The 19805-nt window shown below is 30.9% G+C and overlaps 1 protein-coding gene across 9 annotated transcripts in view; it reads left to right on the top strand.

The window, feature by feature from the left end:
- mical2b (microtubule associated monooxygenase, calponin and LIM domain containing 2b) overlaps positions 1 to 19805 on the top strand; it is a 75414-nt gene that overhangs the window by 36509 nt on the left and 19100 nt on the right. For 2 of the 9 annotated variants that reach the window (XM_051099667.1, XM_051099666.1), the window contains exons 14-26: positions 894 to 1000; positions 1088 to 1153; positions 1248 to 1385; positions 3184 to 3300; positions 5405 to 5728; positions 5889 to 5993; positions 7929 to 8051; positions 8232 to 8324; positions 11899 to 12003; positions 12342 to 12374; positions 12867 to 13053; positions 13161 to 13225; positions 15032 to 15110. In XM_051099667.1, coding sequence (XP_050955624.1) covers positions 894 to 1000; positions 1088 to 1153; positions 1248 to 1385; positions 3184 to 3300; positions 5405 to 5728; positions 5889 to 5993; positions 7929 to 8051; positions 8232 to 8324; positions 11899 to 12003; positions 12342 to 12374; positions 12867 to 13053; positions 13161 to 13225; positions 15032 to 15110 — 1542 coding nt within the window. Of the gene's footprint in view, positions 1 to 893; positions 1001 to 1087; positions 1154 to 1247; positions 1386 to 3183; positions 3301 to 5404; positions 5729 to 5888; positions 5994 to 7928; positions 8052 to 8231; positions 8325 to 11898; positions 12004 to 12341; positions 12375 to 12866; positions 13054 to 13160; positions 13226 to 15031; positions 15111 to 16842; positions 17316 to 19805 lie in introns of those variants that run through there. The other 7 variants (XM_051099674.1, XM_051099669.1, XR_007825773.1 and 4 more) reach the window with 7 other exon arrangements.

The following is a 19805-nucleotide window of genomic DNA, read 5'->3' as shown; positions in this document are numbered from 1 at the left end:
GTAATTTAATATTTTATTAATATTCTATACCTGCATGCAATTTTAACACTGCTAAGAATTTCAAAACTGAAAACAGTTTATTATATAACAGCTAATTATGAATATTATTTTAATTTATGAATTTTATAACTTTTTAATATTTTATATATTATATATTACATTTATTTCTACTACTGTTATACATTTTGTGTATGTTTATATGATTATTCATGCTTAAATAATTTATAATATTTGGAATTTTTGTGTGCAAAAAAGTTTGGGATCAGTCAGATTTTTAAGACTGAAAAAAACAGTAATATTGTGAAATATTATTGCAACTTCTAATATTGGTTTCCTATTTTAATATACTTTAAAATATAATTTATTTCTGTGATGCAGCGGTGTATTTTCATCAGCTATTACTCCTCTCTTCAGTGTCACATGATCCTTCAGAAATCGTTCTAATATGCTGATTTATTATTAATGTTGAAACAGTTGTGCTGGTTAGTATTTTCTTGGAACCTGTGATAATTTTTGCAGGATTCTTTGATTAATAAAAAGAACAGCATTTATTTAAAGTCCTTTACTTTTGAATGGTAATGTATATTGTAACAGATTTTCTGTTTTGAATAAACACTGTTCTTTTGAACTTTTTATTCATCAAAGTATCCTGAAAAAAAGTATCACAGGTCCAAAATATATTACGCAGCACAACTGTTTCAACCTTGATGACAAATCAGCATATTAGAATGATTTCTGAATGATCATGTGACACTGAAGACTGGAGTAATGATGCTGAAAATTCAGCTTTGCTTCACAGGAATAAATTTTAAACTGCAATAATATTTCACAATTTTTTTCTGCATACACACCAGAGTATGATACTAAACAATAGTTTTGTGTCATGTTTGCAGGTGTACCCAAAGAGACTGATGCAAATAATGAAGACTATTCATCAAAGCCCACAAACTCTCTATACAACTCCATAAATCACGCACTGCCTCGGAAGAGAATCCCAAAGGTAACATTTTTTCCTATTCACTTTAACTACAGTTTGCCTACGTTGAAACCTAATGAATTGAAACACTACCACTTTTTGTATCCCAAGGTTGATAAAAAGTTGGAAGACAATGACAACAAAAAGAGGAAGAAGGCTGGCAGTCATCTAGAGGAGGTATGTTAACTTGCCTTATATGTATTCTTATGTATATACATAAACATCCAGTTTAATACTTTGCTTAGTCTAACTGGTCTGCTTCTTCCCCTAGGTAATGTCCAATCAGAGTGTGCCCCCTGTAGGAGAGAGAGAGGAACAGAAGGAAAATAAAGTGCGCTCCATGGCAACTCAACTGCTGGCCCGGTTTGAGGAGAATGCGCCAAGCTATGCTGTGCGCAGACAGGTACAGGTACTTGTCTTTTCGTCATATTTTCTTCTTTTTTTTTTTTTTTAAAGCAGCTAGTGTCCTTTAGGAGACTAGATCTCCGAAAGCCATAGCTGCTGAAATAATAACAGGATATATACTGAGACTTTTTGTGGACTCTTTTGTCGTATAGTCGGTCATTTTACTGTCTAAGAAACATAGACTAAACTGCTCATGTGGTACTGATACTGTGGAGTCAGTAGAATGAGCGCCAGGGATCTCTGATCTAATCCGGATGTAATCTGCCTGTAATCCTGTGTGAATACCTGTCCTTGTGTAGTGAAAGTAAATCCTCTGCTTCATCAGATGCAGAATATTTTGATTTGGATGCATGACTGTGCATTTCAAAACATGACTTTTGTTTGTCTCAGAAGAAAGTGTAAGATTAGTGCTCTGAATTTGAGGTGTTTTATTATTTTATTTTATATTTTATTTTATTTTTGTCACTTTTAAATTTTGTTTACTTTTTTTATATTATTTTATTTTATTGTATAATACATTAAATACAATTTTCTTTTACTTTTACAGCATTTAATCTAGATTTTTTTTTTTTTCTATATTTTTCAATTATATTATAATTCAGGTATAAATGACCATATATTTATTGATTTTAAGCTTGCATGAATAACAATTGTATATTTTAAATAAATTAAATAAATGATCATTGCAATAAAATAATAAATTAAACATGAACAATATTATATTTATAAAGTATATTATTTTATTTTCATTTTCATTTTTTTTTTTTTTATTCATTTTGTTTATTGTTTTATTTTATTTATTTTTATTTCATTTAATTTTTAATTAAATTGTATTTTTTATTTTATTTATTTAATTGTAAATAACATTTAATTTTAATTACTTTTTATTTTGTTTATTTATTTTATCTTTTCTTTATTTAATTTTAAATTTAATCTAAATTAATTTTAAATTAATTTTATTTTATTTTTAATTTTTTTTTTTTTTTTTTTTTTTTTTGACTTTTACAGCATTTAATCAGCTAGATTATTTCTACATTTTTCAATTATATTATAATTCAGGTATAAATTAGCATATGTTCATTTAATTCGAATTTACATGAATAACAATTGTATATTTATAGATAAAATAAATAATCATCATAATAATAAAATAAGTTAAACATATGAACAATATTATATTTATAAAGTGTATTAAAATGTAGTATATTAAATAATGTTAATTAGTTAAAATTGATTGTAAAGTATTGCCAACGACTAATTGGTAACACTTAAAATTACTAGTCAATTTTAGTTTTGCTAGCCACAAAAACCGATGAACAAAAGTGAATACTGTAACATTATTTTATGTTGTTTTTTTTACAGATTTTTTAAGTCAGAAGAATGACTGCTTTGTCTCTAGTTGTAATCCCTTAATGCAGTGTAATTGTTTTTTTTTTTTTGTTTTTTTTCCCCCCCACAGTTGTCCTGCTGGAGTTTTTTGGCCGGCTTTCCTTTTGAGATTAGTAGCGGTCATTTAAGCCTATAGTTGAGCAGCCAGACCATTTAAAAGATGTAGGTCACTCATGAAGTGTTAATACTGAATATGAACAGCTAATGAAGTTTCTTTGCAGCACAGTTGAGTTGTTGATCATGAGCCAATCTGTGGTTTTAAGCATTTAATGCTATTTCATTCAGTTGTTCTGCACTTACAGTTACTTCCTTTCCTTTTTCTGTGGCTTTTCTAGCTTTCCTCTGATTTTCTTTTTCTTTCTTCATCTTTAATCTCTTTCTATCTCCCTTGGGTGCAATGTTACCGAAACTAGTCTGAATCTGAGACCGACAAACCCGCATCTCTGGACATGACTGAAAACCCACGCTTTGCCAAACCTAAGAGCCAGCCCGCACCCCCTCCACCCCCTCCACCCAAACCAAAATGGCAGGTATGCTCAGCCAGCGTGTGAAAGATCCGTCATTCCACATCACCCACAGTCTCATGCAGCAGTCGACTGATTGTGTTATGTGTGTCCACTGCTAACATGACGCACATCCACGACACAACGTGATTTACATGAGTAGATCATGTCACTAGATCGACATTTCCTAGAATAGCATTCCCATCAATAAATCATTCCGTGTGTTTTCCACATTCAGTCATTCACTGGTGTTCCAGAAACAACAGTGGATACTGATCCAGGAACACAACCTACTTGTGTAAATCCTATTGAATGTCATTCATGTGGTATGTTCTTTTTAGAACATTTAGTCATTTAAAGTTTGTTTGTTTTTGTTGTTGTTTTTTGTTTTTGCTAAATTAAGACTTTTAAATAGACTTTTATATATATATATATATATATATATGACTCATTTTTATTAAACAAATTCAAAATAAGACACTTAAAATTAAAATAAATCATTGCTACAAATGAATTTAGGCATCACAACATTAAAATGTAATTTATGAGAAATGGATATTTAATTTGAGATTTTGTAAAGATTTTATTTATCAGTGTTAATAAATTAGTTTTAATTCCAACACTGTTTTGAATTTTGAATGATACATTTTAGGGATGCATCGCTATTTATACCTGTAGCAATAATAATTTTTGTTATGGCTCATATTCAAATTTTTATATATATATGATAAATGGAAAATTCAAAATGTGTATTTTTTTTCAAATTTTTACATTTTAAATTCAATAAAAAATTAAAGTTATAAATTAAATATTAGAAACTACTTTACTTAATAAAACAAAAAATAAAAGCAATTACTATTTTTAAGTTATGGCTGTTATTCAAAATGTATAATGTTTTTATTTTTTACAATTTTTAAAATGAAATAAAATGTAATAAGAATTAAAATTTAAATAATAATTTAAAAATAATGTATTTCTTGATAAATTGAAATTCAAAATGATTATTTTCTTCAAAATTCAAAATTTTAAATTACTATTCAATAAAATATTACAGTTAAATACTTTATGTAATAAAATAATTGCAATTTAATAAAATATTAGTTATACATATTATATTAAGAACTACTTTATTTAATAAAAGAATAAAAATAAAACCAATTATTATTTTTTGTTATGGCTGATATTAAAATTAAAATATTTTTGAATAAAATATTTAAAAAAGTAATTTGATCATTTCTTAATAAATTGAAAATTCAAAATGATTTCTTCTTAATTCAAAATTTTAAATTAAAATTCAATAAAATATAACAGTTATACATGATATTACATAAATACTTTTTAAAATAAAATAATTAAAAATAAAACCAATAATTATGGCTGATATTAAAATTAAAATATTTTTAAATAAAATATTTTAAAAATAATTTGATTATTTTCTTGATAAACTGAAAAAATTATTAAAATTCAATAAAATATAGTTGTACATATTATAAAAATATGTCATTTAATAAAATAATTAACATTTAATACATTAAAATTTAATAAAAAAATTAAATATTTTAAAATAAAATATTTACATTTATTTTTTGATAAATTAAAATTCAAAATGATTTCTTCAAAATTTTAAATTAAAATTCAATAAAATATTAGTTTGAATAATACATTTATTAGTAAATTAATAAATTAATAAATAATAGTAAAAATACTTTAATAAAGTAATTTAAAAAAAATCTTAATATGCAAATTATTTCTTAGATTCAAAATAAAATACCTAAAACTAAGTAAATTGTTGCTGCAGGTGATTGTATGAATAATTTAGAGATTTTGCTGAAGATTCTATTTAACACTTTTTTTTTTTTTTTCACCAATTCACAGATTATCTTTTCACTGATACAGATTCATTGTAGGTTCGCTAGCATGACATGATCTAAATGTAAAAATAGAGAATTATAATTAAACCATCCAGTATCTACCAATACAATAGATGTCCAAAACACAAAACAAAAAGATGTTTGACAGTTTGCATATGTCACATAATCTGTTTTATCTGCTAATATAATCATGCATCCCTAACAATTTTTGAGTGAATCTAGCTTTGACTCTGCAAAAATTGTCACCTGTGTCCTTTCAGCCATCTCCTTATCTCAGACTGCTGGAATCTCACACCCAGAATGAAACCCATCATTCTGACCACAGTTTACAAATCCAGTCCAGTCACACTGAAATCCCGTCCGACCATAAAAACACTGGCATTCACCACAGTCTCCAGCTGTCTGAAATTCCCTCAAGTTATCAAAGCAGTGAGTCTCGTCCCAGATCTCCTCACATTCCCTTCAAAATGCTCCAGTCGGGTTCTCGTCCGCCGGCGGACCCCTCAGATTCACTCCCATCATTCACACCAGCCTTGGGTGGCATGTTACAATGCCTACAGAAACTGGAAGAGGAAGTCAGTCAGGTGAATAATGCATAGATGCATCAACCCAAACCTATTACATTTCTAAAATAGAGGCCTGAATGTCAAAACAATCTGTTTTCGTATTGCCACAGACAGTCATGGTTTTACTACTATTATTTCTTGTGATTCTCTGTCTCTTTTGCCTTTGAATACTTCGCAGAGAAAAGCGCAAGCTGAAATTACTAGACAGTTCAACAAAAAGAGCATTAAAGAGCGAGCGCAGCAACTGAGCTGCCTGTTCACTGGCAAACCGCCTCAACCTCAGGTGAAAAGCAAAGACTTGTTGGATTGCATCTGTAATACTAAAGCATGATGGTACAGTCCTGCTTGCTGTGTGCTCACAAAACTTCATTGGCCGGTTTAGTGTGTTGTGGTTTTTGGTCTGGCTGAAAATGGCCTCACTAACTATATTTCATCTTGGGCTCCTTCTGCTCAGTTTGTTTGTCCTTACTTGACCTCACGAGGGATTTTCCCTTAAAGGAATTCGGAGGAGCAACATCCAGTGATCTGTCTTTCTCCGTGCTTTATTTACAGCGGCCTTTTCTTTTTCATCCTGACTTATGTAATTATTGAACGCAACAACTGAGGCTGAAGAAACGCAGAACGGTTTGTTTGGTCAGCACGCTTTCATTTCAGCAGAACTAATCAGGAATGCATAAAATGGTCATGTTGTGGTTGGCCACTTTGCTGAATGCAGTCCTCTGTTCTTTCTTTGTGTTTCTTTCCCTTTTTTATTCTCTCCTATATAGAGACTGAGATCCTCACGGTTTTTGACCAATATGATTGTTGTCAGATATTTAGAACTGATTTTTAAATATTATTTTAGTACAATATTTAATATTATTAAAACACTAATAATATTATAATTGAATTATAATGTAATTATAATGTGTATGTATTTAGTAGTAGTTCTAATTTCTTTTTATAACAATATTTAATATAAAACTGCATTAATATTTAAATATTACCTACTCACAATAATAATGATTTAATAATTCTTTTTTAATATTATATTTTGTAGTAGTAGTAGTAGTAGTATTTTTATTCTAACAAAACATTTCATATTTTATTTATTAATTATATTGATATTAACTAAAAAGGAGATATTTTATATATATTAATATTTTAACATCAGCCACAGTCAATAATATTATTTAATATAATTTATTTATTATTGTTAGTAGTATTTAATTTGATTTATTCCCTTATTTTTAATTCTAACAAAATATTTAATATTTCATTTATTATATTTATTATTATTAATTATAAAAAGACTATTTAATATTATACATATTAATATTTTAATATCAACTAGTCAGTATTATTTCTCAATATTTTTATTGTTAATAATAGTATTTATATATATATTTTACCAATATATTTCATATTTAATTTCTTAACTATATTGTTAATTATACAGATATATTTTATATTATATTATATTATATTATATTATATTATATTATTGACTGTAGTTGATATTAAAATTATATTAATTGAGTAATTTTACTGACTGTTGTTGTTAAAGTTATTTGTACTGTTAGTAATAGTATTATAGTAGTATTTAGTATTTATTTATTTTTATTTTTTTAAAATAAAAAGAGATATTTAATATTATATTTAATTTATTAATATACATTATATATTGATTGTAATTAATTACAAAAAGATATATAATATTATACATATTATTAATATTTAATATCAACTAAAGTTAATCATATTACCGGTAGTTAATAATATCATTTATTATTGTTAATAGTAATACAGTTATATTATAACAAAATATTTTACTTAATTGATTCATTACATTGATTATTATTAATTATAAAGAGATATTTGATATTATACATATTAATATTTTAATATCAACTACATTCAATATTACTCATTAATATAATTTACTTATTACTAGTAGTAGTATTTTATTTATTATAATAATAATAATAAATAGTTAAAATAATGATGTATTTCAGTATTGGCAATAATAATAATAATAATAATAATAATAATAATTTTGTTTCTTGTAGTAATAGTGGTAATTTATTATTTTTTTTATCATTTATTATATTTTAGTCATTTTTGCTCTGTCCTTTTCTTCTGTCATTTTACAGTGTTCAGTTTCTGAATAATCTTTGGGTTGTAATGTCTTCTTTTTAAATGTTTCTTTTTTCTACATCTTCCTGTTCTCCTCACACAGGCAGATGAAAGCTCTTCTGCTGTTTCTTCCTCTTCTTCTAAAGCTTTCTCAGTCCACGCTATCCCAGAATGCTCTACTCTCTCTTGTCGTCTGTCTCCCGTTCCTTCAGTCCAACACCAGCAGGTAAAACATTGCGATTATCCTAGTAATATTAATTATAGGAGCTCTTCTATTTTAGATTACATAACCACCGCACTATATCTGCACAGACTATGGTTTGAGTCGATAACAGAAATTAAAAAGAAATCAATATCAGAATCTGTGAGTAATTAATATTGAAAGGCATTTTCCCATTGGTTGTAGTGCAGTGAAGATTCAGAAACACAGCTGAACCACGTTAAACATACAGATCGCTCTGAAATCAGACGTGTAGAGTGCCTTGACCCCTCCAAACAGGTATTCAAGCTGCTGTGTTGCGGTCGTGCGTCCTTACAGCCTGAATAAAAATAAAGTAAAAACAAAATAACCTTAACCTTGCATGTCATAAACACTTTTTGATGTTTTGCCATTGATAACACAGTTAAGTTTTCCTTTATTTTGTACAATTCAGAAAATTAATTGGTTTCTAATAGAGCAGGTGTAAAAACGGTCATGCACGATTTATAAGCCTGACTTTATAAAATGAGCATGTCGCTCTTTTGAAAGAGCATCACATTTGTTACACATCAAATGCATGAAAAAACACAATTTGTTTTTTGTGTAGTATTTTGCTGAGAGATCAACACTTTTTAAGATGTTGCTTTTTCTTAAAGGAGGAGTCCACTACAAAGATTTACAGCTAATGTACTCACCCCCTTGTCATCCAAGATGTTCATGTCTTTCTGTCTTCAGTCGTAAAGAAATTATGGTTTTTGAGGAAAACATTTCAGGATTTTTCTCCATATAATGGTCTTGATTGGTGCCCCGATTTTGAACTTCCAAAATGTAGTTTAAATGCAGCTTCAAAGGGCTCTAAACGATCCCAGCCGAGGATTTTTTTTCGGAAAATAAAAATGTTTATACTTTTTAAGCACAAAAGCTCAGGGTCTGAGATACGTGTTCACGATGCTACGTATTACTGAATCACGTCGAAAGGTCACGCGGAACTAGAAACCCAGTGTTTATAAAGCGAACACGCAAAGACTAAGAAAGTGCAAGTAAGTTTGTAAACGCTGTTTACAAACAAAAAGGTTCAACGATGCCCTCCTCTCAAGAAAATAAGATGGTGTTTTTCGCCATACTCAGTACAGAGACAATACACTTACACGTGATTCGTAGTAGTGATGGGAAGTTCGGATCATTTCACAGACTCAGACCTTTGAGTCTCGTTCAGCAAAATGAACGAATCTTTTTTCGAGTCATTTCGTTCATTTTAGCAAAATATAATTAAAATGTTACGTGGTACCTCCCTAACACATCATTATCTTACACAAACGTTGATCACACTACAAACAAGACAAAACTATAATGCTATAAGAAACAGAAAAGATTAATTCATTGTTTACCTGAGCCTTTAGTCTGATTAGCTCACCTCACCTCTTATATGACAAGTTTTCGGGTTCGTTCATCATGTGACAGCCCCATAAGATGAACGAACGACTCAAAACCCGAAGACTCGAAATAGGTGAACTAATTCCAGTACAGAACCTAATAGGGTGTTGCGCATGCACAACTGAACGAATCACTCCCCGAGACGACTCGTTCTTCCCGAGTCACATTAAAGATTCGTTCAAAATGAAAGAATCGTTCAAGAACGACCCATTACTAATTCGTAGCATCGTGGACGTGCATCCCAGAGCCTGTGCTACATGAGCTTTTGTGCTTAAAAAGTATACAAATTTTTATTTTTCGAAAAAAAATACCGATCGTTTCACTAGATAAGACCCTTCTTCCTTGGCTGGGATCATTGAGACTCCTTTGAAGCTGCATTTAAACTACATTTTGAAAGTTCAAAATCGGGGCACCAATCAAGACCATTATATGGAGAAAAATCCTGAAATGTTTTCCTCAAAAAACATAATTTCTTTGCGACTGAAGACAGAAAGACATGAACATCTTGGATGACAAGGGGGTGAGTAAATTATTTGTAAATCGTTGTTCTGCAAGTGGACTTCTCCTTTAAAGAAACACTCTACATTTTTTTTTTTTTTTTTTGGAAAATAGGCTCATGAGAGTATAGTTCCTAGCCATATCGACCTAGAAAATCGCAACTTTTCATTTTCCGTCAGTCTTAGTATACGATGTAACTACAAAATAGTCAAGTTTTAAATAGGAAAAATATCGAAACTCATTGGTCATTTTTGAGTGAGATGCTAACGGTCTAATCAGATTCAATGATCTTTGCTAAGCAATGCTAAAAGTGCTGCTGCCAGACCTGGAGATAGGCTGAATGGATTCAAAAACAGTAAAACTCAACTGTTCAACTCTAGGGGAGTTGGAAAATGAGCCTATTTTCAAAAAAAGTGGAGTGTTTCTTTAAGTCCCTACACAATGAAGAAATGAGATGGCGATAAAACTGATTATATTTCTATGTAGTATTCCTTGTATATGTTATGTAGTTGGAAGAAATCTATTATATGGGGCTATAGATATAAGGTATAGTTTTTTTTTAAAACAAATAGAAGAATTGAGAGTTCATGAAAAAAGAACACATTTAAATACTGTAAATTTACTGGAAGTTTAATTTTTAAATTTGATTAAAAAGGGTCTGTTATCTCACTCCTTCATATCTGTATCACTCTCCACTATGGTTTGAATTTGGGATGGGCGATATAACCAAAATCTTATATCACGATATGATTCATTTTATTTTGTTGTAATGATATATATCACAATATAGTTATTTATTTCAAAGCTAAATTTTCATTACTCCAGTCATAAGATCCTTCAGAAAGCATTCTAATATTCTGATGTTTTTTTGCTGCTCAAAAACATTTTTATTATTATTATGATGATGATGATGTTGAAAACAGCTGAGTAGATTTTTTTTTTTTTTTTTTTTTTTTTCAGGTTTCTTTGATGAATAGAAAGTTCAGAAGAAATCTATCTGAAATAGAACTCTGTTGTAACATTATAAATGTCTTTATCATCACTTTTGATCACTTCGCTAAATAAAAATGTTAATTTTTATAAATTAAGCTTTTTGAATTTGTAGATCAGGTTAAATTTAAACAAATTTAATTTATTTGTCTTCTGGGAAACATGTAAGTATCTTCTGTAGCTTCTGAAGGGCGATACTAAATGGAAAAAGTTATTTAGGCAAAATAAGAAAAATGTACACATCTTCATTCGGTTCAAAAGGCTCTTAATGCATCGTGTTTCCTTCCAAGCATTAATGAGCATTTGAACCTTCTGTAATAGTAGCATATGAGTCCCTCAGTTGTCCTCATTGTGAAAAGATGGATCTCAAAATCATAGAGTCATTGTTAGAAAGGGTTCAAATACACAAAAATGCTGAAAAACCAGAGACTTTGTGGGACCTGAGGGATTTTTCTGAAAAACAGCAGACAGTTTAACTGTTCAGGACTAACAAGGGACTCATGAACAGCTATTACTAAACAAAAAAAACAGCTGTGGATCATTCATGTAACAACACAGTATTGTGAATCAAGTGTATGTAAACTTTTGAAACGGGTAATTTTTATAAATTCAACTATTCTCTTGTTGACTATATGTAAACATTTTATGTGAAATATCTTATTCAGGTACTAAATAAACAAAAACATTCATTTTGTATGATCCCTCTTATTTTGGTAAAATAATTAAGTTTTAAAATCACTTGTATTTAAACATCAGTGCTTAAAGACATGCAAACGAATTAGAATCGATAGTCCAAAATCTCTACCGGGTGACAAATTTCTGCTGGTTAATCGTGTTGGTATATCGCCCACCCCTAGTTTGAATATCTACCACATTTCTTCTTTTTCCTGATTTGCGTTGTTTTCTTTCTACTCTCCTTGTTTCCCTTCATTTCTTCACTGCTTATTGTCAGAGAACAGTGGGGAAGGTTTCCTCTTCTATCGGTGTTAAAGCAGCTACTCTGGCCATCTTATATGAGACCGATCACAGACCGAACAATCCTTTTACCCTCTCGCTGGTAAGCAGGTTCTGTCCCAGGACAGAATATGATGTTTAAGAGATATGGTTGTTTCTTGAAACTACAGAATCCTCTGAAGTTTTATAAGGAGCCCTGATGTTCTTGTTTACAGAATGTGAATCAGAAGTTTTTATTTTCCTAACAAAGATTTAGTCTGTATCGCAAAGTTACAGCCTCAAGATGTAGGCCAAAGGTTTTCTTTTATTTCTTGGTTGTAAACTGGTGTTCAAATCTTGTGATCTGCAGAAAGTGGAAAGAAGTGCAAAAACTGCATGTTCTTTTGCTGATGGCCACAACTTTGTGAAATTTTCTGTAGTTAATAGAGTCTTTGTCCACAGACAGATGCCAGAAGATGTGCAGAGTCTGAGGCGGTAATACATATTTTTCTATCTGGCTAATCAAAGCACAAGCTTTTTGCCCTATTTTTCAGGACAATGCTTCATGCTTTGGCTTAAGCATTGATTTATTGGTTTATTGATCTATTGACCAATAACTAAATATTGTGCCCTGTTCATCTTGTGTGATTGCACAGCGTGAAACTGACCTGCTAACTTAAACTTGTGATATTATACTGTGGTTCCCAGTAGGGTTTGCTCTAATATTCTCAATAAAACAGCTGATTAATATGCTAGTAATATGGTAAAATATTTGCCATGTAACCCTCAAAATATATTTTATTTTAGTTTAGTTTTTTTTTTTTTTTTTTTTTTTTTTTTTTTTTTAATTTATCGTATGTTTTTATTTGAATTTTTGTTTATTTATTTATTCCTGTGTGTCTAATCTCATTACAGTGTATTAGAAAAGCAGCGAAACTTCATTGTATCCCTTTTCCCACAGTTGAATATGTAATTGTTGTGTTTCAGACCAGTATGCGGAAGGAGTTTCCGCCGGGTCTGGGCGGCAGCGACACCTGTCATTTCTGTAAGAAGCGCGTGTACATAATGGAGCGGCTCAGTGCGGAGGGATACTTCTTCCACAGAGAGTGTTTCCGCTGTAACATCTGCAGCTGCACGTTGCGTCTGGGTGGTCATGCTTTTGACTCCAACCAAGGTTTGTTAGCGTGAGATTATAATGCCGGTTTTATTCATTAGACTGCTATATGTAGTATGTAGTATTGAATAAAGAAAATTGTTTACTTGCGTCATTTGTCATTGCAGGCACTTTTTACTGCAAGCTGCACTTTTCTCAGCAAAGAATCAACAGTAGGCATCGGAGAGGAGAGGTAATGTTAATACATTTATTGAACAGATGTGGTCAAGCAATAAATCAGTCAGTTTTGCTATTCAAATTAATTATACAAAAATATTTGACTGCAGAATACTGCGATTAGACCAATAATAATTAATTTATTACATTTTGTAGTATTGTTTTTAATTACATCTGATGTGCAATTTATTTTTAATTTATTTGTAATTTAATAAGGCAAACAACTTCATACAAAATTGTTGACATTAAGCACATTATTAATATTATTGTTAGTAATAATAATAATAATAATAATAATAATAATAATAATAACAATAACAGTAATAATTATTATTATTATTATTATTATAAACCTAATTATAAAAGCTATTTTTATTATTTGTTTATAATTATTAGTTTAATAACTAACTATATACTATTATAAATAACACATTAAGTAATATTGTATATTGTAGGTTTTGTTAGTAATAACGACTAACTTTTTAAAATAATTGTTATTATTCACAAATGTAAAGGGTATTTTTATTATTTGTAATAGTATATAGTTATTAGTTATAGAATTATTAGGTACAGGTGGTGGTGTTAATTATTATAGTTATTATTGATAATGATATATTAATAAAATATACAATAATAATAACTTTTCAGAAAAGTATTATTCAGTCATTTTGTCATGTTGTTGTTATTATTGCTATTAATATAACTAATAGTAATAATAACAACAATAATAATAATAATAGTTATAATCATTATTATTATAAACTTGATTATAAAAGCTATTTTTATTTATATTAGTGTATAATTAGTTATAGGTGTTGTTTTTAAATATTAGTTATTAATAATCAAGATAATGTAGATTTGGTCATGTATTATTGTTGTTGTTAATAATAATAATAATAATAATAATAATAATAATACCTTTAACTAATAATAGTAATAATGATCATGTAATAGTCATTATTATTAATTTAAGCTTAATTTATAAAAACTATTTTATTTATAATAGTATATAATTATTAGTTAGAATATTATTAATGTGTTGTTTTAATTATTAATATTAAGTTATTAATAATAATAAAGATAATGTAGATTTGTTAATTTTTCTGAATAATTTATTTCAGAATCATTTTTGTTCAGTCATTTATTATTATTATTATTATTATTATTATTATTATTACCTATAACTAATAATACTATTATGAACTTATAAAAGTTTATTATAAACGTAATTATACAACCTATTTTTTATTTTTTTTAAGTTTATAATTTAGTTATTATTATTAGTCATAGGTGTTTTGTGTTTTTAATTATAATCATTATTATTAATAATAAGCTATTTTTATTAGTTATAATAGTATGTCCTTATTATTATCATTATTATATTTTGTTAACTTTTCTAATTTGTAATATTCTGTCATGTAGTAGTAGTAGTAGTAGTAGTAGTAGTAGTAGTAGTAGTAGTAGTAGTAGTAGTGTTGTTATTACCCATAGCTAATAATAGTAATAACATAAATAATATTAATAATATAGATCATCTAGGTCTGTTCATTATTCTACGTCTTGGTCATGTTTTCCTCTTTGTATTATTTTTCATTCATAATCATTAGTTATTAATAATATAATTATTTTATTATTATTATTAGTAGTAGTAGTAGTAGTAGTAGTAGCATTATATCACAAATATATACAGTATCTCTATGTCCGGTCAATCTGTTTGCAGTTTCTTACGCACATTTGATACATACAAGCAGCAACTCTTAGTGTACTGTAAATGTTACCATCCTCTTCTGTCTATTTATATCACCATTATTACATCACGCAGATCAACGGAGTTGGCAGACCCTCGTCCAGTGCTAGTTCTGATTACACGGTCACCGACGGCCTCCGCGGCCCGTCCTCAGGTACTTCCCTTATTAGGAAAAGTCTGCACTGGCCACTGCACGTGGGCCGCACATTGTTCGGTACGCCCCGCCAGTTTGCCCGCTGGATGTATAAAGCGGCCCGGGCCGTAAGGCTACACATCAGAGAGCGCCAGGAGGACTATGTATTCCTTTATGAGCTACTGAGTCTGGGTGTGCCTTTCATATACGTGCTGCATGAGATCACGAGCCAGATGAGCCAAGAGGCCATCGCTCCCTCCCCAGTCAGCATGATGGAGTCAGTCGCTCCGTACCGGGGACTCCCAATGCCTTGAAGGGTCCTCGGTACTGCTGGACTGATGAGGGGCTTCTTAAACTCTGTAGACCGGGTCAGTCCCTTACACTGAAATGCTGAGTTTATTGCTTATAGTGTGTTAGTTTTTTCTCTGACCTTTGACAGTGCTACGTGATTTGAATGAGAAGCTTAATTTTAGTCGTCTTAAAGAGACAGTTCACCCAAAATGACAATTCCATTATTGTTTACTCACCCTCAAGTCACTCCAAACCTGACTGACTACTGTATGTGAAAAACATTTTAAATAATGAAAAGTGTTTTTGGACCCCATTGACTTTCATTGTATTGACATCAACATAAAGTATGTTATTTTGTGTTCTGCAAAGGAAAGATAGTCATACAGGTTTGGAGCGACATTAGGGTGAGTAAATAATGACAGATTTGTCATTTTGAGTGAACTGTCCCTTTAAGACGCAACTATGGCCCTACAGGGTTTAAGAAAGAGTATTTATAAACACTCCTTTGATTGAAAACTAAGAACCAAAGTTGATAAACTAAGAGCACTTTACTGAGAAGGGCTGTGCCGCTTCATCCTAACTGCCTGAAACTGCCGGTTAACGTAACTTAGCTTCCTTTATGTGCAATGGAAATGCCAAACAGTATTAAAATGCATTTTGACGAATTTGTTAATGAGGAAATATAATAGGCTTGATCTTTGTTGTTGTTGCTGTTAAAATGTTCACAGTTTTTGTAGTTTACAGCCTTTTGGAGAATCTAGCTGTAGCTTATAACCGAAAATTGTTTTTTTTTTCTTCTTTGTAATGTTTATAGACTTTATTTGTTGAAATGCATCATTTTCTAATGTCAAAGTGGCGGAAATGTCATTCGGGATCGCCGTAAATAGGGTACCTCCAATTGTTTTATCAATCAGTGTTCAGACATTCCACTAAATGTGTGGTGTATACCTTTAAAAATGTCTTTTTCGCTAGTGTATTCAACATGCATAATATAGTTCTGAAAATTTCACTCTTGATTTTAGTGCTTTTTCTCTCTCGATTTCCTTCTTTCTCTTCATATTTCATCCTTCCCATTCTTTTTCTACATCATACATAGTCTGTTTCAAGTTTCCAATGCTTCAACCTCTGATTGGCTGAAACCGTGAGAGCAGGAACGCGATTGGCCTGCATGGGTCAGGTGATCAGGTTGTTTCGCTTTGCACCGCGCATCCTTTAACTATAGTATTAACCCCACTATTGTGAATGCAGCATGGGTCTAATGTATGAACATTTCTTATTAGTTATCACACACATCACTGTCCTTCACCAATAAGTGTTTTTTTTGTAGCAGAGCTAATGTACTAACAGTGCACTTGCATGCTTGACTATCCCAGCATGCACCTGTTTTTTTTTTCTAGCACACTGCGTCCCGTAAAGTAATCTCCCTTCTTGTTTCTTTTCATGTTTGTCCTCTCTGTTGCAGAGGCTGCTTTACTATCCCAATCCCATGTAAGAGCACTCTCTTGTTCCTTTTCTTAAAAACAAACTGAGGTCGACATATAAGAAGACTTAGTTTTTGCACTCCTTTGTCCTTTTGAGGATTGTTTTTGTAAATTTTTGGCTTACTATTTCTTTGTATATTTCACAATGAAAGACTGTTTCTCTTAATTTATAATATATTTAAAGCCTGTACGCTTAAAATAAATTCATTTTTAACTCTAAAAGTTTGTTTCTGCCTTTTTGTCTGCCGAGCTTCCTGAGTAATCCCCCAGCAAAGATGTATTTGTGTTCATCAGTGCAATGATGAACCATTCTACACAAATATTTACTGCCGAGCTCATAATATGAACTGTAACTCAACTATCACAATTCAAAGCAGGCCTAAAAAATAACCCTGTGACAGATATATCACACTCACAATTCACCAACATAACCTTCCCCTTTTTTTTTTTTTTTTCTCACTTTTCACACTTTTTAACTTCACGTCCCACGTTTTAAAGCATTGGAACTGCAACAAACCATTTTAAAGAATATTTGTAGTGCATACATCAGACCCATTTTAAATAGTCTGAATTCTTGTATAGTTGAACTTAACTTGGTTCTTTTGGGTCTTTTCTGTCCTTTCCTTTTATCTGCTTTTTGTAGGTGACTGCACTGCCTTCTAATTTGAGCTTAAATCATACAGAAAAATCATTAAACAAAGGGTCTACACACATTTTTAACCACCATGTTCTGTTAAGATTAAAAATATATATGTAAATAAATAAATAAAATGAATGGATGGATGGATGATAGATGGGTGATGGAGGAATAGAACAATAGATAAGATAGATGGATGGATGGATGGATGGATAAATCGATAGATGGATGATGGGCGGATGACAGATGGGTGGATGGATAGAGGGATGGATGATGGATGAATGATAGACGGACGATGGATGGATAGATGGATGATAGACAGATGATAGATGGATGGATGATAGAAAGATGACTAATGGATAGGTAGATGAATGGATGATGATGGATGGATGGATGGACGGACGGATGGATAGATGATGGATGGATGAATCGATTGATGGATGATAGAAAGACGACTGATGGATAGGTAGATGAATGAATGATGGACGATGACGGATGGATAGATGATGGATGGATGAATCGACTGATGGATGATAGAAAGACGACTGATGGATAGGTAGATGAATGGATGATGGATGGACGGATGGATGGATGGATGGACGGAGGGAGGGATGGATAGATGATGGATGGATGAATCGACTGATGGATGATAGAAAGACAACTGATAGATAGGTAGATGAATGGATAATGGACGGACGGATGGATGAATCGACTGATGGATGATAGAAAGATGACTGATGGATAGGTAGATGAATGGATAATGGACGGACGGACGGATGATTGATGGATGATAGAAAGATGACTGATGGATGGGTAGATGAATGGATGATGGACGGACGGATGGATGGACGATGGACGGAGGGAGGGATGGATAGATGAATGATGGATGGATGAATCGATTGATGGATGATAGAAAGACAACTGATGGATAGGTAGATGAATGGATAATGGACGGACGGACGGAGGGATGGATAGGTAGATGAATGGATGATGGACGGACAGATGGATGGAGAGATGATGAATGGATGAATCGATAAATGGATGATGGACAGACGGACGGATGGATGAATCAATAGAATGGTGGATGGACGGATGGATGATAGATGATGGATGAATGATGGATATACGGACGGATGGATAGATGGAGGACGGAAAGGGTGGAATGATAGATGGATAATAGATGAATAGACTAATAAATAGATGATGGATGGATGCATCGATAGATGGAAGATGGATGGACGGACGGATGGATGGATGGATGAGGATGATAGACAGATGATGGATGATGGATAGATAGATAAATGGATGGACAGATGGATGATAGATGGATATATGGGTGGAACGATGGATGGATAGATAAATGGATGGATGATGGATGGACAGATGGAAGATAAATAGATGGGATGGATGGATGGATAAATAGATAGATATATTATTAGTTATCCCTTATTATTATTAGTTATTAGTGACCCTGGACCACAAAACCAGTCTTAAGTAGGACAGGTATATTTGTAGCAATAGCCAAAAATACACTGCATGGGTCAAAATGATCTTTTATCTATTTTTTTTAAGCCAAAAATCATTAGGATATTAATTAAAGATCAAGTAATATGAATTGCTAAAAACTTCATTTATACATCTTTAAAGGCGATTTTCTCTCACATATGATGGATGGACAGATGGATGATAAACAGATGGATAGATAGATGGATTATAGATAGAAAGATGGATAGATGGAAGGACAGGAGGAAAGAGAAAATAAAGAAAGACATGTAATATATTTATCAAGGCCTTGGTGTCTTTCACACCCCTAACAGAACATGAGGGTTAAATTAAATTTATTCATATCCATGTTTCATTTAATTTATTCATTTGGCTAATCTGTATAGACAAAACGTAAAGATGAAAACTTTGCAAATACTTTTTATGAGTAGTTTTTTTGTTGTTGTTTTGTGGGATTTGCAAAAATGAATGAAAAAGCTTGTTTAGAAACATTTGAAGAACTCTTGCTATGTCATTAACTCAAAAGCAGTATTGAGTGCAGTATTCAGTATATACTTGAATGACTGACTATCATAGAGTGTGCTAGAGGGAAATAGAGCTAAATAGTGAGGGATAGAGACTATTGAAAAACAGACATTCATATGGAGAGCATCTCAAGGTTATAATGTCTGTTTAACATGAATAAAGAGATGAGAAATTAGTTCATATTTGCCATGTGTTTAGACATACTGTCACATAATGAAGGTTTTCAATGACCTTACACTGTCATTGGAACAGGAATCCAGCTTTTACAAACCATTTAAT

The sequence above is a fragment of the Labeo rohita genome, chromosome 25, assembly GCF_022985175.1.
Source record: "Labeo rohita strain BAU-BD-2019 chromosome 25, IGBB_LRoh.1.0, whole genome shotgun sequence".
Classification (NCBI taxonomy): Eukaryota; Metazoa; Chordata; class Actinopteri; order Cypriniformes; family Cyprinidae; genus Labeo; species Labeo rohita.
The sequence above is the reverse complement of the archived record's forward strand: the minus strand, read 5'-3'. Positions and strand labels throughout refer to the sequence as shown.